This window comes from Salvelinus fontinalis, unplaced genomic scaffold (assembly GCF_029448725.1).
Source record: "Salvelinus fontinalis isolate EN_2023a unplaced genomic scaffold, ASM2944872v1 scaffold_0010, whole genome shotgun sequence".
Taxonomy (NCBI): Eukaryota; Metazoa; Chordata; class Actinopteri; order Salmoniformes; family Salmonidae; genus Salvelinus; species Salvelinus fontinalis.
Window position 1 is genome coordinate 90,481 of NW_026600219.1, and position 27,071 is coordinate 117,551.

General features: G+C 43.7%; 2 protein-coding genes across 4 annotated transcripts in view; both read left to right on the top strand.

Moving 5' to 3' along the window:
- The window catches only part of LOC129842059 (heparan-alpha-glucosaminide N-acetyltransferase-like), a 37,255-nt gene extending 31,159 nt beyond the window's left edge, over nt 1-6,096 (top strand). For all 3 annotated transcript variants that reach the window (XM_055910438.1, XM_055910436.1, XM_055910437.1), the window contains exons 16-17: nt 679-791; nt 1,002-6,096. In XM_055910438.1, coding sequence (XP_055766413.1) covers nt 679-791; nt 1,002-1,183 — 295 coding nt within the window. In that variant the 3' untranslated portion in view covers nt 1,184-6,096. The remainder of the gene's footprint in view (nt 1-678; nt 792-1,001) is intronic.
- A 673-nt stretch (nt 6,097-6,769) lies between these two features.
- Nucleotides 6,770-27,071, top strand: part of LOC129842064 (recombining binding protein suppressor of hairless-like) — a 41,482-nt gene continuing 21,180 nt past the window's right edge. Inside the window, exons 1-6 of the mRNA XM_055910456.1 lie at nt 6,770-6,870; nt 7,538-7,576; nt 9,169-9,264; nt 21,190-21,355; nt 22,073-22,247; nt 23,525-23,662. Of these exons, the coding sequence (XP_055766431.1) occupies nt 6,803-6,870; nt 7,538-7,576; nt 9,169-9,264; nt 21,190-21,355; nt 22,073-22,247; nt 23,525-23,662 (682 nt within the window). The 5' untranslated portion in view covers nt 6,770-6,802. The remainder of the gene's footprint in view (nt 6,871-7,537; nt 7,577-9,168; nt 9,265-21,189; nt 21,356-22,072; nt 22,248-23,524; nt 23,663-27,071) is intronic.

Genomic DNA, 27,071 nt, shown 5'->3' on the forward strand with positions numbered 1-27,071 from the left:
TGGAATCATCAGTGCCCTAGTTCATAGTGTAGTGTAGAATAATCAGTGCCCTAGTTCATAGTGTAGTGTGGAATCATCAGTGCCCTAGTTCATAGTGTGGAATCATCAGTGCCCTAGTTCGTAGTGTAGTGTGGAATAATCAGTGCCCTAGTTCATAGTGTAGTGTGGAATAATCAGTGCCCTAGTTAATAGTGTGGAATCATCAGTGCCCTAGTTCATAGTGTGGAATCATCAGTGCCCTAGTTCATAGTGTGGAATCATCAGTGCCCTAGTTCATAGTGTGGAATCATCAGTGCCCTAGTTCATAGTGTAGTGTGGAATAATCAGTGCCCTAGTTCATAGTGTAGTGTGGAATCATCAGTGCCCTAGTTCATAGTGTGGAATCATCAGTGCCCTAGTTCATAGTGTGGAATCATCAGTGCCCTAGTTCGTAGTGTAGTGTGGAATCATCAGTGCCCTAGTTCATAGTGTGGAATCATCAGTGCCCTAGTTCATAGTGTGGAATAATCAGTGCCCTAGTTCATAGTGTAGTGTGGAATCATCAGTGCCCTAGTTCATAGTGTGGAATCATCAGTGCCCTAGTTCATAGTGTAGTGTGGAATCATCAACCTCTGAGTTGTATGTCTGTCAGGTCTCTCTCCTACGTCTCCACCCTGGCGTGTTTTGTCTGTCTGTCAGGTCTCTCTCCTACGTGACCACCCTGGCGTGTTTTGCCTTGCTGCTTCTGGTGTCGATCTACTACACAGTAGATGTGAAGAGGTGGTGGTCTGGGGCGCCCTTCTACTACCCTGGTGAGAACCCGTTCTATGTCAGCAGCTCTGCTTTCTACATTTTTTATATATAGAAATGTAACGCATAGATCTGACAACGATCCCTATTCTGCATGACAGGAGAATCACGTCTGTTCAAAACTATATACATTTCTATCTGAATGTTACGCAACTCCTGAACAAATCCCTCTGACCCCCTGTGCTCTATCCTGACCTTTGACCCTTTTCCAGGTATGAACTCCATCCTGGTGTACGTGGGCCACGAGGTCCTGGAGGACTACTTCCCGTTCCGCTGGCGCATGGCCAACAGCCAATCCCACGCAGAGCACCTGACCCAGAACCTATTGGCCACTTCCTGCTGGGTCCTCATCTCCTTCCTGCTGTACAGGAAGAACGTCTTCTGGAAGATCTAGAGGGCCAGGACGCGTTTCAATAAGTCTTTCTTCAAGTCCTCTACAGATTTAGGGGGAAGATCTAAGGGGCCGGGCTGCGTCTCATAAGTGTTATCTCAAGTCTTTCTGAAGGATCTACTCTTTTCAATTCCTTGTGTCCTGTAACCAACGATTCACTGGGAGATGTCGAGCTGGGCCGTATCTCAATAGTCTCCTCAATTCCTTGTGTCCTGTAACCAACGATCCACTGGGAGATGTCGAGCCGGGCCGTATCTCAATAGTCTCCTTAATTCCTTGTGTCCTGTAACCAACGATCCACTGGGAGATGTCGAGCTGGGCCGTATCTCAATAGTCTCCTCAATTCCTTGTGTCCTTTAACCAACGATCCACTGGGAGATGTGAGCCGGGCCGTATCTCAATAGTCTCCTCAATTCCTTGTGTCCTGTAACCAACGATCCACTGGGAGATGTCGAGCTGGGCCGTATCTCAATAGTCTCCTCAATTCCTTGTGTCCTTTAACCAACGATCCACTGGGAGATGTCGAGCTGGGCCGTATCTCAATAGTCTCCTTAATTCCTTGTGTCCTTGAAGATCTTTGGCTGGGTTGCATTTCACTTGCCTTTCATCAATTCCTTGTGTCCTTTCTCCAGCTTCCTTTTTAAAAAGGGATAGCGTAAAGCGTTTCCTCTCCTTGTTTCCTTTCCTCATGTGCTCTCCTTGCTGGACGCTGATGTTTTGAGAAAGGGAACATAATCACTCAGGAAAAGGCTGGTCTGTGATTGTATCCAAGAGACACGGAAACTCAAACCATTTTTCTGCTCATACAAATCAAATGTTATTAGTCACATGCGCCAAATACAACAGTCACCTTTAGAGACTTACCCTTTGGGTCTAGACGGATGGACTGTCTGGCTGCGTACCATTTTTGAGGACGGCTTTTGTGGAACATAGACTTGGATCTCCCCAATCGTGGCATTTGGCTCAACCTTATCGTGAAATGTTTACTGACGAACCCGTAACCATCAAGAAAATAGAGTTAATGGAAACGATGCTACAGGCTCTGGTCTACGCTACACTTTCACTATGGACACACAGTTCAGAGGTCACTGGGATGTGTGTGGGATCAAACTGGGCTTCACAACAAAAGAATGGGAGTGTACAGCCAAACGGGTATGGAATAGTGTACCATTAGATAATACATGTGTTGATTCTCGTTTGTGCATGTACGAGCGCTTGCTTTCTTGGGACTGAAACAACCAATGCCAGACAGTTGAAATAACTTGTACTAATTAATGACATTGTCTTTTTTTTTCTTTTTTTTGCCAAAGTCATCAAGGAAATGAATGATGGACCAACCGCCAACTAACTGTATGTGTATATTTCATGGGTCGTTCCACAAATTCAGTGCCTTTTTTGAGAAGTGTAACATGGTTTTAAAAAAAAAAGGGGGAAAAAAAGTTTTATTTCACCTCATTTTCATATTCTGTCATAAAGAACACATATTCTCCCATTTCAAAGTACTACAGTAGGGGCCTGTTCAATGCCCAATAAAGTAACAGGGTTGATGATCTCATCGTAAATCTGTCGTAAATCCCATTGTGACGGGAGAAGGAAAGCTTGTGTGCAACAGGGAGTGGCAAATTTTAAATGCAGGAATCACCAAAAAATGTTTAATTGTTAAAAAAAATGTCTAGCTTTTCTGTCTATGGGTAACAGGGTTGACTTGTAATGCTCGACACGCTCAGTTTTCCACCACAAAATGCCAGAAAATGGCCATAAAGAGTAAAACCAGCTCACCTGCTTTTACATGATTTGACTATTAGATGTTCAATGTCTCTTTTGAAAAAAAAATATTTAAAAATGAATCATTTTGCCCTATTAAAATGAGACTTCAGTTCACGTAACAGGGTTGACTTTAAAATGAGGGACAGGTGATTTAATCCCTAAATAATCTTTAGGAATGACTTTTTGTCAAAGTAACAAAATAACTAGGGCTTTACAACGATGGTGAAAACTTGGGAGATGTTTTTGGGGTTTTAAGTCTGTTAAAATCTTCCTAGAAGTCGATGCTGAGGGTGCAAGGGGGGGGACGTGTCAAAATGCTGAATTATGTCACTTTAACAAGTCTTTATTCATGTAAAAAAAAAAAAAAAATTGGATTGATTGAATTTTCTATGTGGTCTATATTAAAGAGCGCTTCATTTAAAATTACAGGCTTTTTTTCTTTTCCTACTTAAAATATCAAAGGGATGCAAAAGGACCTTATTTTGTGGAATGATCCTCCATATGAACATACAGCGTTGTGCCAAAACACTACAGAAGAAGAAACCACGTTTAAGTCCCAAATAGCACCCTATTCCCTTTTTATAGTGCACTAATTTTAACCAGAGCCAAGAAGAAACCACGTTTAAGTCCCAAATAGCACCCTATTCCCTTTTATAGTGCACTAATTTTAACCAGAGCCATATGGGTCCTGGTCAAAAGGAGTGCACCATATTCCCTTTTTATAGTGCACTACTTTTAACCAGAGCCCTATGGGTCCTGGTCAAAAGGAGTGCACTACAAAGGGTACTATTTTAGGGTGTAAATTATGACCTTCCTTGAGGTAATTGTACTGTATGACATGTAAATGAGCACAAAGAATGGCAGGACACAGCTATTCATGCAACACAATGATGATTTATACCAGATTCAGACAACTGTAAACTTCTGTTACTGTATCATACTCAATGCCAAAGTACTAGTATTTGTGTTTTAACGGTGTGGTTAATGAATTAAACTGTAAAAATGATAATATATCGACCGAAGCTCATGCAAATAATGCGATGTGTACTTTTCATCGTTGTGAATAAATTGTATCAATATCTTTTTAAATGCGACCAAAGACGACTAGCAGTGCTATTTGATACAGTTACCCAAATAAAAACCTCATTAAATAAATAGGAAAATGTATTCTCTCACTGCTGTTATTCACTCAGGGTAAGACCCACTGGGCATACACTGGTTGAATCAATGTTGTTACCACGTCATTTCAATTAAATTACTTTGATACCAACGCGCAATAGACGTTGAATTGACGTCTGTGCTCAGTGGGGAGCGTCTGCTAAATGACTAAAATGTAAATAAATTTGTGCAAAATGGCAGCCTATTCCTTATTATAGTGCACTACTTTAGACCAGAGCCCTATGGCACCCTATTCCCTTTTTAGTGCACTACTTTAGACCGGCACCCTATTCCCTATATAGTGCAGTACTTTAGACCAGAGCCCTATGGCACCCTATTCCCTATATAGTGCACTACTTTAGACCAGAGCCCTATTGGTCTTGGTCAGAAGGAGCAGGGTACTCTATATAGTGAATAAAGCCCTGTTGGTCCTGGTCAGAAGGAGCAGGGTACACTATATAGTGAATAAAGCCCTGTTGGTCCTGGTCAGAAGTAGCAGGCTACTCTCTATATAGTGAATAAAGACCTATTGGTCCTGGTCAGAAGTAGCAGGCTACTCTATATAGTGAATAAAGCCCTGTTGGTCCTGGTCAGAAGTAGCAGGCTACTCTATATAGTGAATAAAGCCCTGTTGGTCCTGGTCAGAAGTAGCAGGCTACTCTATATAGTGAATAAAGCCCTGTTGGTCCTGGTCAGAAGTAGCAGGCTACTCTATAGTGAATAAAGCCCTATTGGTCCTGGTCAGAAGTAGCAGGCTACACCATATAGTGAATAAATCCCTGTTGGTCCTGGTCAGAAGTAGCAGGCTACTCTATATAGTGAATAAAGCCCTGTTGGTCCTGGTCAGAAATAGCAGGCTACTCTATATAGTGAATAAAGCCCTGTTGGTCCTGGTCAGAAGTAGCAGGGTACACTATATAGTGAATAAAGCCCTGTTGGTCCTGGTCAGAAGTAGCAGGCTACTCTATATAGTGAACAAAGCCCTGTTGGTCCTGGTCAGAAGTAGCAGGCTACTCTATATAGTGAACAAAGCCCTGTTGGTCCTGGTCAGAAGTAGCAGGCTACACTATATAGTGAATAAAGCCCTGTTGGTCCTGGTCAGAAGTAGCAGGCTACTCTATATAGTGAATAAAGCCCTGTTGGTCCTGGTCAGAAGTAGCAGGCTACTCTATATAGTGAATAAAGCCCTGTTGGTCCTGGTCAGAAGTAGCAGGCTACACTATATAGTGAATAAAGCCCTATTGGTCCTGGTCAGAAGTAGCAGGCTACACCATATAGTGAATAAAGCCCTGTTGGTCCTGGTCAGAAGTAGCAGGCTACTCTATATAGTGAATAAAGCCCTGTTGGTCCTGGTCAGAAGTAGCAGGCTACTCTATATAGTGAACAAAGCCCTGTTGGTCCTGGTCAGAAGTAGCAGGCTACTCTATATAGTGAATAAAGCCCTATTGGTCCTGGTCAGAATTAGCAGGCTACTCTCTATATAGTGAATAAAGCCCTATTGGTCCTGGTCAGAAGTAGCAGGCTACTCTATATAGTGAATAAAGCCCTGTTGGTCCTGGTCAGAAGTAGCAGGCTACACTATATAGGGAATTGGGGCGGCAGCGTAGCCTAGTGGTTGGATGTCATAAGGTGAATGCACCAATTTGTAAGTCGCTCTGGATAAGAGCGTCTGCTAAATGACTTAAATGTAAATGTAAATGTTAGAGCGTTGGACTAATAACCGAAAGTTTGCAAGATCGAATCCCTGAGTTGACATGGTACAAATCTGTCGTTCTGCCCCTGAACAAGGCAGTTAACCCACTGTTCCTAGGCCGTCAATGAAAATAAGAATTTGTTCTTAACTGACTTGCCTAGTTAAATAAATGAAAATAGAGTTCAATTTACATCCTGACATTCTTTTCCTTTTGTTGTTGTTGTTTTAGACATTTGAACATTCCATGTGATTCCTTTAAATGATTTTATTTTAATTAAAGGTACTCTCTTACATGTGATCTGTTTGCGTATAGTCCTTGTGCCGTTTTGTTCTTACTTTACAACGTTGACAACGTCAACTAGTGATGTTTTTCGTTGAATCGGGTGTGTTTGTGCTGGGCTGAAACCAAAATGTGCACACCCAGTGGGATTTATTGAGAAGCACTGGGCTTCTATGTTATATGTGTGCCATCTGGTAAACGCAACTATAAAATAATATTAATCTAGTTCGCTTAATTTGAAATGCGGTATAGTTTTAATAGTGAGTTGTTTTTGTAATCTAGCAAATTGTATTCTCGGCTCACAGGGTTAACTAACTCTGTGCCCTCCAACCCCTCTTCACTGGTAAATGCAAACCAATATCATCTTCACTTTATAAATAACATTTGAATCTACAGTTTAGGCTACAATTATGCTGTGAGGTGTATCTTCACTCCTAAAGCAACCACTCTACTGTAGTTTATGACTTTATAAAAGCGTGGGAATCGAGTTACAGTTTCACCTTGTGGGAAGAAAAAAAAACGAGCATAATCTCGCGATAGGTCGAGTCCAACCCCATTCTTGTCTATTGTGAGAGTTTTTCTATTCTCGCGCGATTTCGCAACTTTCCCACGCCTGTTGTGGCGTCTGCCCCCTGTCCGCCTCTCCTCCCCCTTTTTCTACTCTCGTTTATATTTTTTCCCCCGTCGGGGTTCTGTTAGTTCTGTTGTCCCAGCGGTGGTGGGAATGGATTTGGGATCTCGCGATAGTTGGGGCTTAGAGTTCCAGTCGAAAATGGCGCCCGTTGTGACGGGGTAAGTGTTGAAATTCAGAGCAAAAAAATGAAGGAAGAACCGTTTAAAAAAGTTCACTTTCTTTGTTTGGGTAACTAGTTTCCTAACCACTTTGTTGCACTCGTTTTTGTTCCCAGATAGCTTTGAAAGTGCTTTATTAATTGGCGTCGCGCACTTATTGCTACTTTTGTGTCAATGTTAGTGCGGTGTGTAACGTTAGCTAGCCACAACGAAAAGCTAGCCAACTAACGTTACCCAACTACCTATTTTTTTCCGCCAGTAATAATATAACTAACTAGTTACTTATTTTAGCTACATTTTATGGCTAGCTCACCTAGCCATTATGTGTATGCTGAGTTCAATTAAACAATGTTTTATATTTGTTCAATGTTACCTATTTAATTTACAAATCATGTAAAGTAATAAAGACAGTATTGCTCACATTTGTCAGATAACACTGGCAACAAAGTTTAAAAACTAACGTTACTGAACGAATCGTTCACTTGCCACCTGCAGCAGAATTCTAAGCTACTGTTTAGTAGTGTTTTTTTTCTTCATGGCAACACTCACCTGTTAATAATCAGGATGTTTCAGATTGCTAGAATTGTGACAACTTTATAATTTAACGTTATCTAGTATAATGGTGGTGAGCTGATAGAAAAGTACGTTTTTTTGTTTTCTTAAACAGGAAGTTTGGTGAGCGAGCTCCACCGCAGCGCCTAACACGGTAAGGAAACGTTCCCACCACAAGTTTCATAACTCATAAATCTCATTTAAACTGTTACATCAAACCTGAGAAACATGTAGCTTCCACCTCCACAGCGTGTGTATTACTAAGGTGTAAAACCACTTATCCACATTGATTTCTTCCACTCTATCATAAGATTTCTTCACAGCCGTTTCTATAAAGGCACACCATTCATACTGCTATAATCAATAGTGTATCTGTGACGATTCCATAGGTTCCACTGTATGACGTAAATCATCAACTCAAGTGTCTAAAAGCATTTATTTATTTTATTTAGCCCGGCAAGTCAGATAAGAACACATTCTTATTTTCAATGACGGCCTACCGGGGATAACTGCCTTATTCAGGGGCAGAACCACGGATCTTTGTACCTTGTCCGTTCGGGGATTCGATCTAGCAACCTTTAGGTTACTGGCCCAACGCTCTAACCACTAGGCTACCTAATTCCCCAAATTCGCCGTCGTATTTGACCAATGGTGTATTTGACCACTGTGTACACCCTTGTTATTTGACCCGGGTCAATGTATCTTTGCCTAGTTGTGATATTACCTCGAATAAGTGTTGTCTGAAGCCCCCCCCCCCCCCCCCCCCCCCCCTAGAGGCATTGAGAAGCAAATGCATCAGGGGTGTATTCATTCCACCAATTCTGTTGCAACTGTGTCTCTATGTATCGATGTACCCCGGCGCCTCTATGTAGCGCTGTACCCCGGTGCCTCTATGTAGCGCTGTACCCCGGCGCCTCTATGTAGCGCTGTACCCCGGCGCCTCTATGTAGCGCTGTACCCCGGCGCCTCTATGTAGAGATGTACCCCGGCGCCTCTATGTAGAGCTGTACCCCGGCGCCTCTATGTAGAGCTGTACCCCGGCGCCTCTATGTAGAGATGTACCCCGGCGCCTCTATGTAGCGCTGTACCCCGGCGCCTCTATGTAGCGCTGTACCCCGGCGCCTCTATGTAGCGCTGTACCCCGGCGCCTCTATGTAGCGATGTACCCCGGCGCCTCTATGTAGCGCTGTACCCCGGCGCCTCTATGTATCGATGTGCCCCGGCGCCTCTATGTAGCGCTGTACCCCGGCGCCTCTATGTAGCGATGTAGTCCTGCGCCTCTATGTAGCGCTGTACCCCGGCGCCTCTGTGGCGCTGTACCCCGGCGCCACTATGTAGCGATGTAGTCCGGTGCCTCTATGTATCGATGTAGTCCGGCGCCTCTATGCAGCGCTGTACCCCGGCGCCTCTATGTAGCGCTGTACCCCGGCGCCTCTATGTAGCGCTGTACCCCGGTGCCTCTATGTATCGCTGTACCCCGGTGCCTCTATGTATCGCTGTACCCCGGTGCCTCTATGTAGCGCTGTACCCCGGCGCCTCTATGTATCGATGTACCCCGGCGCCTCTATGTAGCGCTGTACCCCGGCGCCTCTATGTAGCGATGTAGTCCGGCGCCTCTATGTAGTCCGGTGCCTCTGTGGCGCTGGTTTTTACATGGAATAATGATTGGATGTTGTGGACAGAACGTTGTTGTTGGATTCTGTTCAATAAACGTTGTCTGAACGTTGTGTGTTTTTCCCCCTACAGAGAGGCTATGAGAAACTACCTGAAGGAGAGGGGAGACCAGACCTTACTCATACTACACGCTAAAGTCGCACAGAAGTCTTACGGCAATGAGAAGAGGTGTGAGAGAAAGAGCGTTATTCATGGTGTCTCCTCTGTAGTTAAAAGTGTGTGTATTCATGGTGTCTCTGTAGTTGATATTGTCTGTATTCATGGTGTCTCCTCTGTAGTTGATAGTGTGTCTGTATTCATGGTGTCTCCTCTGTAGTTGATAGTGTCTGTATTCATGGTGTCTCCTCTGTAGTTGATAGTGTGTGTATTCATGGTGTCTCCTCTGTAGTTGATAGTGTGTCTGTATTCATGGTGTCTCCTCTGTAGTTGATAGTGTCTGTATTCATGGTGTGTCCTCTGTAGTTGATAGTGTGTGTATTCATGGTGTCTCTGTAGTTGATAGTGTGTGTATTCATGGTGTCTCCTCTGTAGTTGATAGTGTCTGTATTCATGGTGCCTCCTCTGTAGTTGATAGTGTCTGTATTCATGGTGTCTCCTCTGTAGTTGATAGTGTGTGTGTATTCATGGTGTCTCCTCTGTAGTTGATAGTGTGTGTATTCATGGTGTCTCCTCTAGTTGATAGTGTCTGTATTCATGGTGCCTCCTCTCTAGTTGATAGTGTCTGTATTCATGGTGTCTCCTCTGTAGTTGATAGTGTGTGTATTCATGGTGTCTCCTCTGTAGTTGATAGTGTGTGTGTATTCATGGTGTCTCCTCTGTAGTTGATAGTGTCTGTATTCATGGTGCCTCTGTAGTTGATAGTGTCTGTATTCATGGTGTCTCTGTAGTTGATAGTGTCTGTATTCATGGTGTCTCTGTAGTTGATAGTGTCTGTATTCATGGTGTCTCTGTAGTTGATAGTGTCTGTATTCATGGTGACTCCTCTGTAGTTGATAGTGTCTGTATTCATGGTGTCTCCTCTGTAGTTGATAGTGTGTGTATTCATGGTGTCTCCTCTGTAGTTGATAGTGTGTCTGTATTCATGGTGTCTCTGTAGTTGATAGTGTCTGTATTCATGGTGTCTCCTCTGTAGTTGATAGTGTCTGTATTCATGGTGTCTCCTCTGTAGTTGATAGTGTGTGTCTGTATTCATGGTGTCTCCTCTGTAGTTGATAGTGTGTGTGTATTCATGGTGTCTCCTCTGTAGTTGATAGTGTCTGTATTCATGGTGTCTCCTCTGTAGTTGATAGTGTGTGTGTTCATGGTGTCTCCTCTGTAGTTGATAGTGTGTGTATTCATGGTGTCTCTGTAGTTGATAGTGTGTGTATTCATGGTGACTCCTCTGTAGTTGATAGTGTCTGTATTCATGGTGTCTCCTCTGTAGTTGATAGTGTCTGTATTCATGGTGTCTCCTCTGTAGTTGATAGTGTGTCTGTATTCATGGTGTCTCTGTAGTTGATAGTGTCTGTATTCATGGTGTCTCTGTAGTTGATAGTGTCTGTATTCATGGTGTCTCTGTAGTTGATAGTGTCTGTATTCATGGTGTCTCCTCTGTACTTGATAGTGTCTGTATTCATGGTGTCTCCTGTAGTTGATAGTGTGTGTATTCATGGTGTCTCTGTAGTTGATAGTGTCTGTATTCATGGTGTCTCTGTAGTTGATAGTGTCTGTATTCATGGTGTCTCTGTAGTTGATAGTGTCTGTATTCATGGTGTCTCTGTAGTTGATAGTGTGTGTGTGTATTCATGGTGTCTCCTGTAGTTGATAGTGTGTGTATTCATGGTGTCTCTGTAGTTGATAGTGTCTGTATTCATGGTGTCTCTGTAGTTGATAGTGTCTGTATTCATGGTGTCTCTGTAGTTGATAGTGTCTGTATTCATGGTGTCTCTGTAGTTGATAGTGTCTGTATTCATGGTGTCTCTGTAGTTGATAGTGTGTGTGTATTCATGGTGTCTCCTCTGTAGTTGATAGTGTCTGTATTCATGGTGTCTCCTCTGTAGTTGATAGTGTGTCTGTATTCATGGTGTCTCCTCTGTAGTTGATAGTGTGTCTGTATTTATGGTGTCTCCTCTGTAGTTGATAGTGTGTCTGTATTCATGGTGTCTCCTCTGTAGTTGATAGTGTGTCTGTATTCATGGTGTCTCCTCTGTAGTTGATAGTGTGTGTATTCATGGTGTCTCCTCTGTAGTTGATAGTGTCTGTATTCATGGTGTCTCCTCTGTAGTTGATAGTGTCTGTATTCATGGTGTCTCCTCTGTAGTTGATAGTGTCTGTATTCATGGTGTCTCCTCTGTAGTTGATAGTGTCTCTATTCATGGTGTCTCCTCTGTAGTTGATAGTGTCTGTATTCATGGTGTCTCCTCTGTAGTTGATAGTGTGTGTGTATTCATGGTGCCTCCTCTGTAGTTGATTGTGTGTCTGTATTCATGGTGTCTCCTCTGTAGTTGATAGTGTGTGTGTGTATTCATGGTGTCTCCTCTGTAGTTGATAGTGTGTTTATTCATGGTGTCTCCTCTGTAGTTGATAGTGTGTGTATTCATGGTGTCTCTGTAGTTGATAGTGTGTGTCTGTATTCATGGTGTCTCCTCTGTAGTTGATAGTGTCTGTATTCATGGTGTCTCTGTAGTTGATAATGTGTGTATTCATGGTGTCTCCTCTGTAGTTGATAGTGTGTATTCATGGTGTCTCTGTAGTTGATAGTGTGTGTATTCATGGTGTCTCTTTAGTTGATAGTGTCTGTATTCATGGTGTCTCCTCTGTAGTTGATAGTGTGTGTATTCATGGTGTCTCCTCTGTAGTTGATAGTGTGTGTATTCATGGTGACTCCTCTGTAGTTGATAGTGTCTGTATTCATGGTGTCTCCTCTGTAGTTGATAGTGTCTGTATTCATGGTGTCTCCTCTGTAGTTGATAGTGTCTGTATTCATGGTGTCTCCTCTGTAGTTGATAGTGTCTGTATTCATGGTGTCTCCTCTGTAGTTGATAGTGTCTGTATTCATGGTGTCTCCTCTGTAGTTGATAGTGTCTGTATTCATGGTGTCTCCTCTGTAGTTGATAGTGTGTGTGTTCATGGTGTCTCCTGTAGTTGATAGTGTCTGTATTCATGGTGTCTCCTCTGTAGTTGATAGTGTCTGTATTCATGGTGTCTCCTCTGTAGTTGATAGTGTCTGTATTCATGGTGTCTCCTCTGTAGTTGATAGTGTCTGTATTCATGGTGTCTCCTCTGTAGTTGATAGTGTGTGTATTCATGGTGACTCCTCTGTAGTTGATAGTGTCTGTATTCATGGTGTCTCCTCTGTAGTTGATAGTGTCTGTATTCATGGTGTCTCCTCTGTAGTTGATAGTGTCTGTATTCATGGTGTCTCCTCTGTAGTTGATAGTGTCTGTATTCATGGTGTCTCCTCTGTAGTTGATAGTGTCTGTATTCATGGTGTCTCTGTAGTTAATAGTGTCTGTATTCATGGTGTCTCCTCTGTAGTTGATAGTGTCTGTATTCATGGTGTCTCTGTAGTTGATAGTGTGTGTGTATTCATGGTGTCTCCTCTGTAGTTGATAGTGTCTGTATTCATGGTGTCTGTATTCATGGTGTCTCCTCTGTAGTTGATAGTGTGTCTGTATTCATGGTGTCTCCTCTGTAGTTGATAGTGTGTCTGTATTCATGGTGTCTCTGTAGTTGATAGTGTCTGTATTCATGGTGTCTCTGTAGTTGATAGTGTCTGTATTCATGGTGTCTCTGTAGTTGATAGTGTCTGTATTCATGGTTTCTCCTCTGTAGTTGATAGTGTGTCTGTATTCATGGTGTCTCTGTAGTTGATAGTGTGTGTATTCATGGTGTCTCTGTAGTTGATAGTGTCTGTATTCATGGTGTCTCTGTAGTTGATAGTGTCTGTATTCATGGTGTCTCTGTAGTTGATAGTGTCTGTATTCATGGTTTCTCCTCTGTAGTTGATAGTGTGTCTGTATTCATGGTGTCTTTGTAGTTGATAGTGTGTCTGTATTCATGGTGTCTCCTCTGTAGTTGATAGTGTCTGTATTCATGGTGTCTCTGTAGTTGATAGTGTCTGTATTCATGGTGTCTCCTCTGTAGTTGATAGTGTGTGTCTGTATTCATGGTGTCTCCTCTGTAGTTGATAGTGTCTGTATTCATGGTGTCGTCTCTGTAGTTTATAGTGTCTGTATTCATGGTGTCGTCTCTGTAGTTGATAGTGTCTGTATTCATGGTGTCGTCTCTGTAGTTGATAGTGTCTGTATTCATGGTGTCTCTGTAGTTGATAGTGTGTGTATTCATGGTGTCTCCTCTGTAGTTGATAGTGTCTGTATTCATGGTGTCTCCTCTGTAGTTGATAGTGTCTGTATTCATGGTGTCTCTGTAGTTGATAGTGTCTGTATTCATGGTGTCTCCTCTGTAGTTGATAGTGTCTGTATTCATGGTGTCTCCTCTGTAGTTGATAGTGTGTCTGTATTCATGGTGTCTCCTCTGTAGTTGATAGTGTCTGTATTCATGGTGTCTCCTCTGTAGTTGATAGTGTCTGTATTCATGGTGTCTCCTCTGTAGTTGATAGTGTGTGTGTATTCATGGTGTCTCTGTAGTTGATAGTGTGTGTATTCATGGTGTCTCCTCTGTAGTTGATAGTGTCTGTATTCATGGTGTCTCCTCTGTAGTTGATAGTGTCTGTATTCATGGTGTCTCCTCTGTAGTTGATAGTGTGTGTATTCATGGTGTCTCCTCTGTAGTTGATAGTGTGTGTATTCATGGTGTCTCCTCTGTAGTTGATAGTGTCTGTATTCATGGTGTCTCCTCTGTAGTTGATAGTGTGTGTGTGTATTCATGGTGTCTCCTCTGTAGTTGATAGTGTGTGTATTCATGGTGTCTCCTCTGTAGTTGATAGTGTCTGTATTCATGGTGTCTCCTCTGTAGTTGATAGTGTGTGTATTCATGGTGTCTCCTCTGTAGTTGATAGTGTGTGTATTCATGGTGTCTCCTCTGTAGTTGATAGTGTCTGTATTCATGGTGTCTCCTCTGTAGTTGATAGTGTCTGTATTCATGGTGTCTCCTCTGTAGTTGATAGTGTCTGTATTCATGGTGTCTCCTCTGTAGTTGATAGTGTGTGTATTCATGGTGTCTCCTCTGTAGTTGATAGTGTGTGTATTCATGGTGTCTCCTCTGTAGTTGATAGTGTCTGTATTCATGGTGTCTCCTCTGTAGTTGATAGTGTCTGTATTCATGGTGTCTCCTCTGTAGTTGATAGTGTGTGTATTCATGGTGTCTCCTCTGTAGTTGATAGTGTGTGTATTCATGGTGTCTCCTCTGTAGTTGATAGTGTGTGTATTCATGGTGTCTCCTCTGTAGTTGATAGTGTGTGTATTCATGGTGTCTCCTCTGTAGTTGATAGTGTCTGTATTCATGGTGTCTCCTCTGTAGTTGATAGTGTCTGTATTCATGGTGTCTCCTCTTTAGTTGATAGTGTCTGTATTCATGGTGTCTCCTCTGTAGTTGATAGTGTCTGTATTCATGGTGTCTCTTTAGTTGATAGTGTCTGTATTCATGGTGTCTCCTCTGTAGTTGATAGTGTCTGTATTCATGGTGTCTCCTCTGTAGTTGATAGTGTGTCTGTATTCATGGTGTCTCCTCTTTAGTTGATAGTGTCTGTATTCATGGTGTCTCCTCTGTAGTTGATAGTGTCTGTATTCATGGTGTCTCTGTAGTTGATAGTGTCTGTATTCATGGTGTCTCCTCTGTAGTTGATAGTGTGTCTGTATTCATGGTGTCTCTGTAGTTGATAGTGTCTGTATTCATGGTGTGTCTGTAGTTGATAGTGTGTGTCTGTATTCATGGTGTCTCCTCTGTAGTTGATAGTGTCTGTATTCATGGTGTCTCCTCTGTAGTTGATAGTGTGTGTCTGTATTCATGGTGTCTCCTCTGTAGTTGATAGTGTCTGTATTCATGGTGTCGTCTCTGTAGTTGATAGTGTCTGTATTCATGGTGTGTCCTCTGTAGTTGATAGTGTCTGTATTCATGGTGTCTCCTCTGTAGTTGATAGTGTGTGTCTGTATTCATGGTGTCTCCTCTGTAGTTGATAGTGTGTGTATTCATGGTGTCTCCTCTGTAGTTGATAGTGTCTGTATTCATGGTGTCTCCTCTGTAGTTGATAGTGTGTGTGTTCATGGTGTCTCCTCTGTAGTTGATAGTGTGTGTATTCATGGTGTCTCTGTAGTTGATAGTGTGTGTATTCATGGTGACTCCTCTGTAGTTGATAGTGTCTGTATTCATGGTGTCTCCTCTGTAGTTGATAGTGTCTGTATTCATGGTGTCTCCTCTGTAGTTGATAGTGTGTCTGTATTCATGGTTTCTCTGTAGTTGATAGTGTCTGTATTCATGGTGTCTCTGTAGTTGATAGTGTCTGTATTCATGGTGTCTCTGTAGTTGATAGTGTCTGTATTCATGGTGTCTCCTCTGTAGTTGATAGTGTGTGTATTCATGGTGTCTCCTCTGTAGTTGATAGTGTGTGTATTCATGGTGACTCCTCTGTAGTTGATAGTGTCTGTATTCATGGTGTCTCCTCTGTAGTTGATAGTGTCTGTATTCATGGTGTCTCCTCTGTAGTTGATAGTGTGTCTGTATTCATGGTTTCTCTGTAGTTGATAGTGTCTGTATTCATGGTGTCTCTGTAGTTGATAGTGTCTGTATTCATGGTGTCTCTGTAGTTGATAGTGTCTGTATTCATGGTGTCTCCTCTGTACTTGATAGTGTCTGTATTCATGGTGTCTCCTGTAGTTGATAGTGTGTGTATTCATGGTGTCTCTGTAGTTGATAGTGTCTGTATTCATGGTGTCTCTGTAGTTGATAGTGTCTGTATTCATGGTGTCTCTGTAGTTGATAGTGTCTGTATTCATGGTGTCTCTGTAGTTGATAGTGTGTGTGTGTATTCATGGTGTCTCCTGTAGTTGATAGTGTGTGTATTCATGGTGTCTCTGTAGTTGATAGTGTCTGTATTCATGGTGTCTCTGTAGTTGATAGTGTCTGTATTCATGGTGTCTCTGTAGTTGATAGTGTCTGTATTCATGGTGTCTCTGTAGTTGATAGTGTCTGTATTCATGGTGTCTCTGTAGTTGATAGTGTGTGTGTATTCATGGTGTCTCCTCTGTAGTTGATAGTGTGTCTGTATTCATGGTGTCTCCTCTGTAGTTGATAGTGTCTGTATTCATGGTGTCTCCTCTGTAGTTGATAGTGTGTCTGTATTCATGGTGTCTCCTCTGTAGTTGATAGTGTGTCTGTATTTATGGTGTCTCCTCTGTAGTTGATAGTGTGTCTGTATTCATGGTGTCTCCTCTGTAGTTGATAGTGTGTCTGTATTCATGGTGTCTCCTCTGTAGTTGATAGTGTGTGTATTCATGGTGTCTCCTCTGTAGTTGATAGTGTCTGTATTCATGGTGTCTCCTCTGTAGTTGATAGTGTCTGTATTCATGGTGTCTCCTCTGTAGTTGATAGTGTCTGTATTCATGGTGTCTCCTCTGTAGTTGATAGTGTCTCTATTCATGGTGTCTCCTCTGTAGTTGATAGTGTCTGTATTCATGGTGTCTCCTCTGTAGTTGATAGTGTGTGTGTATTCATGGTGCCTCCTCTGTAGTTGATTGTGTGTCTGTATTCATGGTGTCTCCTCTGTAGTTGATAGTGTGTGTGTGTATTCATGGTGTCTCCTCTGTAGTTGATAGTGTGTTTATTCATGGTGTCTCCTCTGTAGTTGATAGTGTGTGTATTCATGGTGTCTCTGTAGTTGATAGTGTGTGTCTGTATTCATGGTGTCTCTGTAGTTGATAATGTGTGTATTCATGGTGTCTCCTCTGTAGTTGATAGTGTGTATTCATGGTGTCTCTGTAGTTGATAGTGTGTGTATTCATGGTGTCTCCTCTGTAGTTGATAGTGTGTGTATTCATGGTGTCTCCTCTGTAGTTGATAGTGTGTGTATTCATGGTGACTCCTCTGTAGTTGATAGTGTCTGTATTCATGGTGTCTCCTCTGTAGTTGATAGTGTCTGTATTCATGGTGTCTCCTCTGTAGTTGATAGTGTCTGTATTCATGGTGTCTCCTCTGTAGTTGATAGTGTCTGTATTCATGGTGTCTCCTCTGTAGTTGATAGTGTCTGTATTCATGGTGTCTCCTCTGTAGTTGATAGTGTCTGTATTCATGGTGTCTCCTCTGTAGTTGATAGTGTCTGTATTCATGGTGTCTCCTCTGTAGTTGATAGTGTGTGTGTTCATGGTGTCTCCTGTAGTTGATAGTGTCTGTATTCATGGTGTCTCCTCTGTAGTTGATAGTGTCTGTATTCATGGTGTCTCCTCTGTAGTTGATAGTGTCTGTATTCATGGTGTCTCCTCTGTAGTTGATAGTGTCTGTATTCATGGTGTCTCCTCTGTAGTTGATAGTGTGTGTATTCATGGTGACTCCTCTGTAGTTGATAGTGTCTGTATTCATGGTGTCTCCTCTGTAGTTGATAGTGTCTGTATTCATGGTGTCTCCTCTGTAGTTGATAGTGTCTGTATTCATGGTGTCTCCTCTGTAGTTGATAGTGTCTGTATTCATGGTGTCTCCTCTGTAGTTGATAGTGTCTGTATTCATGGTGTCTCTGTAGTTAATAGTGTCTGTATTCATGGTGTCTCTGTAGTTAATAGTGTCTGTATTCATGGTGTCTCCTCTGTAGTTGATAGTGTGTGTGTATTCATGGTGTCTCCTCTGTAGTTGATAGTGTCTGTATTCATGGTGTCTCTGTAGTTGATAGTGTGTGTCTGTATTCATGGTGTCTCCTCTGTAGTTGATAGTGTCTGTATTCATGGTGTCTCTGTAGTTGATAGTGTCTGTATTCATGGTGTCTCCTCTGTAGTTGATAGTGTGTCTGTATTCATGGTGTCTCCTCTGTAGTTGATAGTGTGTCTGTATTCATGGTGTCTCTGTAGTTGATAGTGTCTGTATTCATGGTGTCTCTGTAGTTGATAGTGTCTGTATTCATGGTGTCTCTGTAGTTGATAGTGTCTGTATTCATGGTTTCTCCTCTGTAGTTGATAGTGTGTCTGTATTCATGGTGTCTCTGTAGTTGATAGTGTGTGTATTCATGGTGTCTCTGTAGTTGATAGTGTCTGTATTCATGGTGTCTCTGTAGTTGATAGTGTCTGTATTCATGGTTTCTCCTCTGTAGTTGATAGTGTGTCTGTATTCATGGTGTCTTTGTAGTTGATAGTGTGTCTGTATTCATGGTGTCTCCTCTGTAGTTGATAGTGTCTGTATTCATGGTGTCTCTGTAGTTGATAGTGTCTGTATTCATGGTGTCTCCTCTGTAGTTGATAGTGTGTGTCTGTATTCATGGTGTCTCCTCTGTAGTTGATAGTGTCTGTATTCATGGTGTCGTCTCTGTAGTTTATAGTGTCTGTATTCATGGTGTCGTCTCTGTAGTTGATAGTGTCTGTATTCATGGTGTCGTCTCTGTAGTTGATAGTGTCTGTATTCATGGTGTCTCTGTAGTTGATAGTGTGTGTATTCATGGTGTCTCCTCTGTAGTTGATAGTGTCTGTATTCATGGTGTCTCCTCTGTAGTTGATAGTGTCTGTATTCATGGTGTCTCTGTAGTTGATAGTGTCTGTATTCATGGTGTCTCCTCTGTAGTTGATAGTGTCTGTATTCATGGTGTCTCCTCTGTAGTTGATAGTGTGTCTGTATTCATGGTGTCTCCTCTGTAGTTGATAGTGTCTGTATTCATGGTGTCTCCTCTGTAGTTGATAGTGTCTGTATTCATGGTGTCTCCTCTGTAGTTGATAGTGTCTGTATTCATGGTGTCTCCTCTGTAGTTGATAGTGTGTGTGTATTCATGGTGTCTCTGTAGTTGATAGTGTGTGTATTCATGGTGTCTCCTCTGTAGTTGATAGTGTCTGTATTCATGGTGTCTCCTCTGTAGTTGATAGTGTCTGTATTCATGGTGTCTCCTCTGTAGTTGATAGTGTGTGTATTCATGGTGTCTTTGTAGTTGATAGTGTGTCTGTATTCATGGTGTCTCCTCTGTAGTTGATAGTGTCTGTATTCATGGTGTCTCTGTAGTTGATAGTGTCTGTATTCATGGTGTCTCCTCTGTAGTTGATAGTGTGTGTCTGTATTCATGGTGTCTCCTCTGTAGTTGATAGTGTCTGTATTCATGGTGTCGTCTCTGTAGTTTATAGTGTCTGTATTCATGGTGTCGTCTCTGTAGTTGATAGTGTCTGTATTCATGGTGTCGTCTCTGTAGTTGATAGTGTCTGTATTCATGGTGTCTCTGTAGTTGATAGTGTGTGTATTCATGGTGTCTCCTCTGTAGTTGATAGTGTCTGTATTCATGGTGTCTCCTCTGTAGTTGATAGTGTCTGTATTCATGGTGTCTCTGTAGTTGATAGTGTCTGTATTCATGGTGTCTCCTCTGTAGTTGATAGTGTCTGTATTCATGGTGTCTCCTCTGTAGTTGATAGTGTGTCTGTATTCATGGTGTCTCCTCTGTAGTTGATAGTGTCTGTATTCATGGTGTCTCCTCTGTAGTTGATAGTGTCTGTATTCATGGTGTCTCCTCTGTAGTTGATAGTGTGTGTGTATTCATGGTGTCTCTGTAGTTGATAGTGTGTGTATTCATGGTGTCTCCTCTGTAGTTGATAGTGTCTGTATTCATGGTGTCTCCTCTGTAGTTGATAGTGTCTGTATTCATGGTGTCTCCTCTGTAGTTGATAGTGTGTGTATTCATGGTGTCTCCTCTGTAGTTGATAGTGTGTGTATTCATGGTGTCTCCTCTGTAGTTGATAGTGTCTGTATTCATGGTGTCTCCTCTGTAGTTGATAGTGTGTGTGTGTATTCATGGTGTCTCCTCTGTAGTTGATAGTGTGTGTATTCATGGTGTCTCCTCTGTAGTTGATAGTGTCTGTATTCATGGTGTCTCCTCTGTAGTTGATAGTGTGTGTATTCATGGTGTCTCCTCTGTAGTTGATAGTGTGTGTATTCATGGTGTCTCCTCTGTAGTTGATAGTGTCTGTATTCATGGTGTCTCCTCTGTAGTTGATAGTGTCTGTATTCATGGTGTCTCCTCTGTAGTTGATAGTGTCTGTATTCATGGTGTCTCCTCTGTAGTTGATAGTGTGTGTATTCATGGTGTCTCCTCTGTAGTTGATAGTGTGTGTATTCATGGTGTCTCCTCTGTAGTTGATAGTGTCTGTATTCATGGTGTCTCCTCTGTAGTTGATAGTGTCTGTATTCATGGTGTCTCCTCTGTAGTTGATAGTGTGTGTATTCATGGTGTCTCCTCTGTAGTTGATAGTGTGTGTATTCATGGTGTCTCCTCTGTAGTTGATAGTGTGTGTATTCATGGTGTCTCCTCTGTAGTTGATAGTGTGTGTATTCATGGTGTCTCCTCTGTAGTTGATAGTGTCTGTATTCATGGTGTCTCCTCTGTAGTTGATAGTGTCTGTATTCATGGTGTCTCCTCTTTAGTTGATAGTGTCTGTATTCATGGTGTCTCCTCTGTAGTTGATAGTGTCTGTATTCATGGTGTCTCTTTAGTTGATAGTGTCTGTATTCATGGTGTCTCCTCTGTAGTTGATAGTGTCTGTATTCATGGTGTCTCCTCTGTAGTTGATAGTGTGTCTGTATTCATGGTGTCTCCTCTGTAGTTGATAGTGTGTCTGTATTCATGGTGTCTCCTCTGTAGTTGATAGTGTGTCTGTATTCATGGTGTCTCTGTAGTTGATAGTGTCTGTATTCATGGTGTCTCCTCTGTAGTTGATAGTGTGTCTGTATTCATGGTGTCTCTGTAGTTGATAGTGTGTCTGTATTCATGGTGTGTCTGTAGTTGATAGTGTGTGTCTGTATTCATGGTGTCTCCTCTGTAGTTGATAGTGTCTGTATTCATGGTGTCTCCTCTGTAGTTGATAGTGTCTGTATTCATGGTGTCTCCTCTGTAGTTGATAGTGTCTGTATTCATGGTGTCTCCTCTGTAGTTGATAGTGTGTGTGTCTACCTGATTGACTGTACTAACCATAGCTATCTGTCCTGCAGGTTCTTCTGCCCCCCTCCCTGTATCTATCTGATGGGCTGTGGCTGGAAGAAGAAGAGCGAGGAGATGGAGAGAGAAGGTTGTTCAGAGCAGGAGGCTCAGCCCTGTGCCTTTATAGGGATAGGAAACAGTGACCAGGAGATGCAGCAGCTCAACATAGAGGGGAAGGTAAGGGACAACACACACACAGTCACACACAGTCACACACAGTCACACACAGTCACACACAGTCACACACAGTCACACACAGTCACACACAGTCACACTCAGTCACACTCAGTCACACTCAGTCACACTCAGTCACACTCAGTCACACTCAGTCACACTCAGTCACACACAGTCACACACAGTCACACACAGTCACACACAGTCACACTCAGTCACACTCAGTCACACAGACTGAAACCCACACATCCTCATTTTCTCTCCCCAGAATGTCTGCAAGGGTAAAACCGTTTGTCTACACACACACACACACACACACACACACACACACACACACAAACACACTCAGTCACACAGACACACTGACTGAAACCCACACAACCTCATTTTCTCTCCCCAGAATGTCTGCAAGGGTAAAACCGTTTGTCCACACACACACACACACACACACACACACACACACAGGCAGAAATACACAGGCAGAAATACACAGGCAGAAACACACACCCCTCGGCCTTTCCCCACAGAACTTCTGCATGACTGAATATCCTGTGTATACACACTCAAATGACCTCCTTCTCTCCCCCCTCTCGCTCTTTTTCTCTCTCCCCCTTTCTAATTCCCCCCCCCCCTCCTTCTGTCTCTCCCTCGTCTCTCCCTCCTCTCTCTCTCCCTCCATCTCTCCCTCCTCTCTCTCTCCCTCTTCTCCCTCCCCCCCAGGACTTCTGCACAGCTAAGACTCTATACATCAGTGACAGTGACAAGAGGAAACACTTCATGCTGTCAGTCAAGATGTTCTATGGTAACAGTACAGACATCGGCGTCTTCCTTAGTAAGAGGATCAAAGTTATCTCTAAACCTTCCAAGAAGAAACAGTCTCTGAAGAACGCTGACCGTGAGTATGGAGAGGAACACACATGACTAGGATCACACACACATTTACACACACATTTCCACACACATTTACACACACACACACACACACACACATTTCCACACACACACACACACACATTTCCACACACACACACACATTTCCACACACACACACACACACACATTTCCACACACACACACATTTTCACACACACATTTCCACAGTAATGGATAATACATGTTTAATAGAGTATTTGATATTTAAAATGTTTTTTCTGTTTTTTTTATTTTTATATTTTGTAATCCACAGCCCAAAACAAGTACTTGTATTTGAATGGTTATTTGTAGAAGACCAAACAGTATACAAAATTGTATTTGAGAGGATTTTCAAATACCTGTGTTTAAAAAATATATATATTTTAAAATATTCAACTACTTTTCTTTTGAAATAAGATATATCTGAATGCTTTAAGTGTAGGTGAACAGAATTAAGATGTTTTACATAGTATTTGGACCCATGTCTGTCTCACACACACCACACACGCACACGCACGCACACAGGATGCTCTCACCACATTTCGAGCGGATTTACGGTTACATAGAACTGACTGAGTTTTCATAACACACACACACACACACACACACACACACACACACAAGCTTGATGTGCAATGGTACGGTTTTCCTGGGTGGTTTCGGGACAAAGGTCTTTTTTTACGAGCTGTGTCGTAACTGCTGTTTTTATTTGACAATGATCAACTTGAAAGTGTGGTCTCATTCATTATCTCTTAATGAATGCTGATCTAACTTTCTCACTCCCCACTCTCTCCCTCACTCCCTCCTCTCTCCCTCACTCCCTCCTCTCTCCCTCACTCCCTACTCTCTCCCTCTCTCCCTACTCTCTCACCTCACTCCCTACTCTCTCTCCTCACTCCCTACTCTCTCTCTCCTCACTCCCTACTCTCTCTCTCCTCACTCCCTACTCTCTCTCTCCTCACTCCCTACTCTCTCTCTCCTCACTCCCTACTCTCTCTCTCCTCACTCCCTACTCTCTCTCTCCTCACTCCCTACTCTCTCTCTCCTCACTCCCTACTCTCTCTCTCCTCACTCCCTACTCTCTCTCTCCTCACTCCCTACTCTCTCTCTCCTCACTCCCTACTCTCTCTCTCCTCACTCCCTACTCTCTCTTTCCATCTCTCCCTACTCTCTCTTTCCATCTCTCCCTACTCTCTCTTTCCATCTCTCCCTACTCTCTCTTTCCATCTCTCCCTACTCTCTTTGTCTCTGTCTCTCTAGTGTGTATAGCGTCAGGGACCAAGGTTGCGTTGTTTAACCGGTTGCGTTCTCAGACCGTCAGTACCCGTTATCTACACGTGGAGGGAGGGAACTTCCATGCCAGTTCACAACAGTGGGGAGCCTTCTACATACACCTCTGTAAGTTACCTCTCCTCCTTCATCTGTCTTCTGTGATTCCTCTCTTCCGTTCAGCCCGGTCCCCCTCTTCCGTTCAGCCCGGTCCCCCTCTTCCGTTCAGCCCGGTCCCCCTCTTCCGTTCAGCCCGGTCCCCCTCTTCCGTTCAGCCCGGTCCCCCTCTTCCGTTCAGCCCGGTCCCCCTCTTCCGTTCAGCCCGGTCCCCCTCTTCCGTTCAGCCCGGTCCCCCTCTTCCGTTCAGCCCGGTCCCCCTCTTCCGTTCAGCCCGGTCCCCCTCTTCCGTTCAGCCCGGTCCCCCTCTTCCGTTCAGCCCGGTCCCCCTCTTCCGTTCAGCCCGGTCCCCCTCTTCCGTTCAGCCCGGTCCCCCTCTTCCGTTCAGCCCGGTCCCCCTCTTCCGTTCAGCCCGGTCCCCCTCTTCCGTTCAGCCCGGTCCCCCTCTTCCGTTCAGCCCGGTCCCCCTCTTCCGTTCAGCCCGGTCCCCCTCTTCCGTTCAGCCCGGTCCCCCTCTTCCGTTCAGCCCGGTCCCCCTCTTCCGTTCAGCCCGGTCCCCCTCTTCCGTTCAGCCCGGTCCCCCTCTTCCGTTCAGCCCGGTCCCCCTCTTCCGTTCAGCCCGGTCCCCCTCTTCCGTTCAGCCCGGGCCCCCTCTTCCGTTCAGCCCGGTCCCCCTCTTCCGTTCAGCCCGGTCCCCCTCTTCCGTTCAGCCCGGTCCCCCTCTTCCGTTCAGCCCGGTCCCCCTCTTCCGTTCAGCCCGGTCCCCCTCTTCCGTTCAGCCCGGTCCCCCTCTTCCGTTCAGCCCGGTCCCCCTCTTCCGTTCAGCCCGGTCCCCCTCTTCCGTTCAGCCCGGTCCCCCTCTTCCGTTCAGCCCGGTCCCCCTCTTCCGTTCAGCCCGGTCCCCCTCTTCCGTTCAGCCCGGTCCCCCTCTTCCGTTCAGCCCGGTCCCCCTCTTCCGTTCAGCCCGGTCCCCCTCTTCCGTTCAGCCCGGTCCCCCTCTTCCGTTCAGCCCGGTCCCCCTCTTCCGTTCAGCCCGGTCCCCCTCTTCCGTTCAGCCCGGTCCCCCTCTTCCGTTCAGCCCGGTCCCCCTCTTCCGTTCAGCCCGGTCCCCCTCTTCCGTTCAGCCCGGTCCCGCTCTTCCGTTCAGCCCGGTCCCCCTCTTCCGTTCAGCCCGGTCCCCCTCTTCCGTTCAGCCCGGTCCCCCTCTTCCGTTCAGCCCGGTCCCCCTCTTCCGTTCAGCCCGGTCCCCCTCTTCCGTTCGGCCCGGTCCCCCTCTTCCGTTCGGCCCGGTCCCCCTCTTCCGTTCAGCCCGGTCCCCCTCTTCCGTTCACTGTTTCCTTAATATCTTCACTTTCGTCCTCTGTTTCAGCCAATCATGTTGTTTATCTGTTTATCATGTTGTTTATCTCTCTGATGCATCATATGGTAACTATCAGTTATTAAAACCTCTCTGGTACAAGTGGGAAGCTAGCGTCCCACCTCGACAACAGCCAGTGAAATTGCAGGGCGCCAAATTCAAAACAACAGAAATCCCATAATTAAAGTTCCTCAAACATACAAGTATTTTTCACCATTTTAAAGATAAACTTCTTGTAAATCCAACCACAGTGTCCGATTTCAAATGGGCTTTACTGCGAAAGCACACCAAACGATTGTTAGGTCAGTACCTAGTCACAGAAAAACACAGCCATTTTTCCAGCCAAAGAGGAGTCACAAAAAGCAGAAATAGAGATAAAATGAATCACTAAGCTTTGATAATCTTCATGAGATGGCACTCATAGGACTCCATGTTACACAATACATGTATGTTTTGTTCGATAAAGTTCATATTTATATCCAAAAATCTCAGTTTACATTGGCGCATTATGGTCAGAAATGCATTCTCTCAAACAAACATCCGGTGAAAGTGCAGAGAGCCACATCAAATTACAGAAATACTCATCATAAACATTGATAAACGATACAAGTGTTAAGCATGGAATTATAGATAAACTTCTCCTTAATGCCATCGCTGAGTCAGATTTCAAAAATGCTTTATGGCGAAAGCACCCTTTGCGATTATGTTAGGTCAGCTCCTAGCCACAGAAACCCATACAGCCACTTTCCAAACAAGAGGTGTCAAAAAAGTCAGAAATAGCATTAAAATGAATCACTAACCTTTGATGATCTTCATCTGGTGGCACTCCCAGGTCTCCATGTTAGACAATAAATGTGTGTGTTGTTCGATAATGTCCCTCTTTATGACCAAAAACCTCCTTTTTAATAAGTGCGTTTTATCCAGTAATCGGAAGGCATGTGCACTAATACCAGACGACAAAGTCAAAAGAAAGTACAATAGAAGTTAGTAGAAACATGCCAAACGATGTTTAAAATCAATCCTCCGGTTGTGTTTGTCATAAATAATTTATAATATTTCAACCGGACAAAAGCTTCGTCAATAGGAAAGGAGAAACAAGAAAGGCATTCCCGATCAGGCGCATGGCTGATGAATGGACATTTCCACTGACCACTGATTGAAAGTGTGCTATATCTCCCTCATTTTTCAGAGTAAAAGCCTGAAACAATGCCTAAAGACTGGTCACGTGTTGAGGAAGCCACAGAGCTCGTGAACTGGTTCCTAAGTCTTTGTATGGTGGATAGGCTTACAATGGAAAAACAGCCTTTCAAAATAATAGTACTTCCTGGTTGGATTTTCCTCGGGTTTTTGCCTGCCATATCAGTTCTGTTATACTCAGACATTATTTTAAATGTTTTGGAAACTTTAGAGTGTTTTCTATCCAAATCTACTAATTATATGCATATCCTATCTTCTTGGCATGAGTAGCAGGCAGTTTAATTTGGACACGGTTTTCATCCAAAATTCCAAATGCTGCCCCCTACCCTAGTGAAGTTAAATACACTGCTAAAAAAATAAAGGGAACACTTAAACAACACAATGTAACTCCAAGTCAATCACACTTCTGTGAAATCAAACTGTACACTTAGGAAGCAATACCGATTGACAATAAATTTCACATGCTGTTGTGCAAATGGAATAGACAAAAAGTGGAAATTATAGGCAATTAGCAAGACACCCCCAAAACAGGAGTGATTCTGCAGGTGGTGACCACAGACCACTTCTCAGTTCCTATGCTTCCTGGCTGATGTTTTGGTCACTTTTGAATGCTGGCGGTGCTTTCATTCTAGTGGTAACATGAGATGGAGTCTACAACCCACACAAGTGGCTCAGGTAGTGCAGTTCATCCAGGATGGCACATCAATGCGAACTGTGGCAAAAAGGTTTGCTGTGTCTGTCAGCGTAGTGTCCAGAGCATGCAGGCGCTACCAGGAGATAGGCCAGTACATCAGGAGACGTGAAAGAGGCCGTAGGAGGGCAACAACCCAGCAGCAGGACCGGTACCTCCGCCTTAGTGCAAGGAGG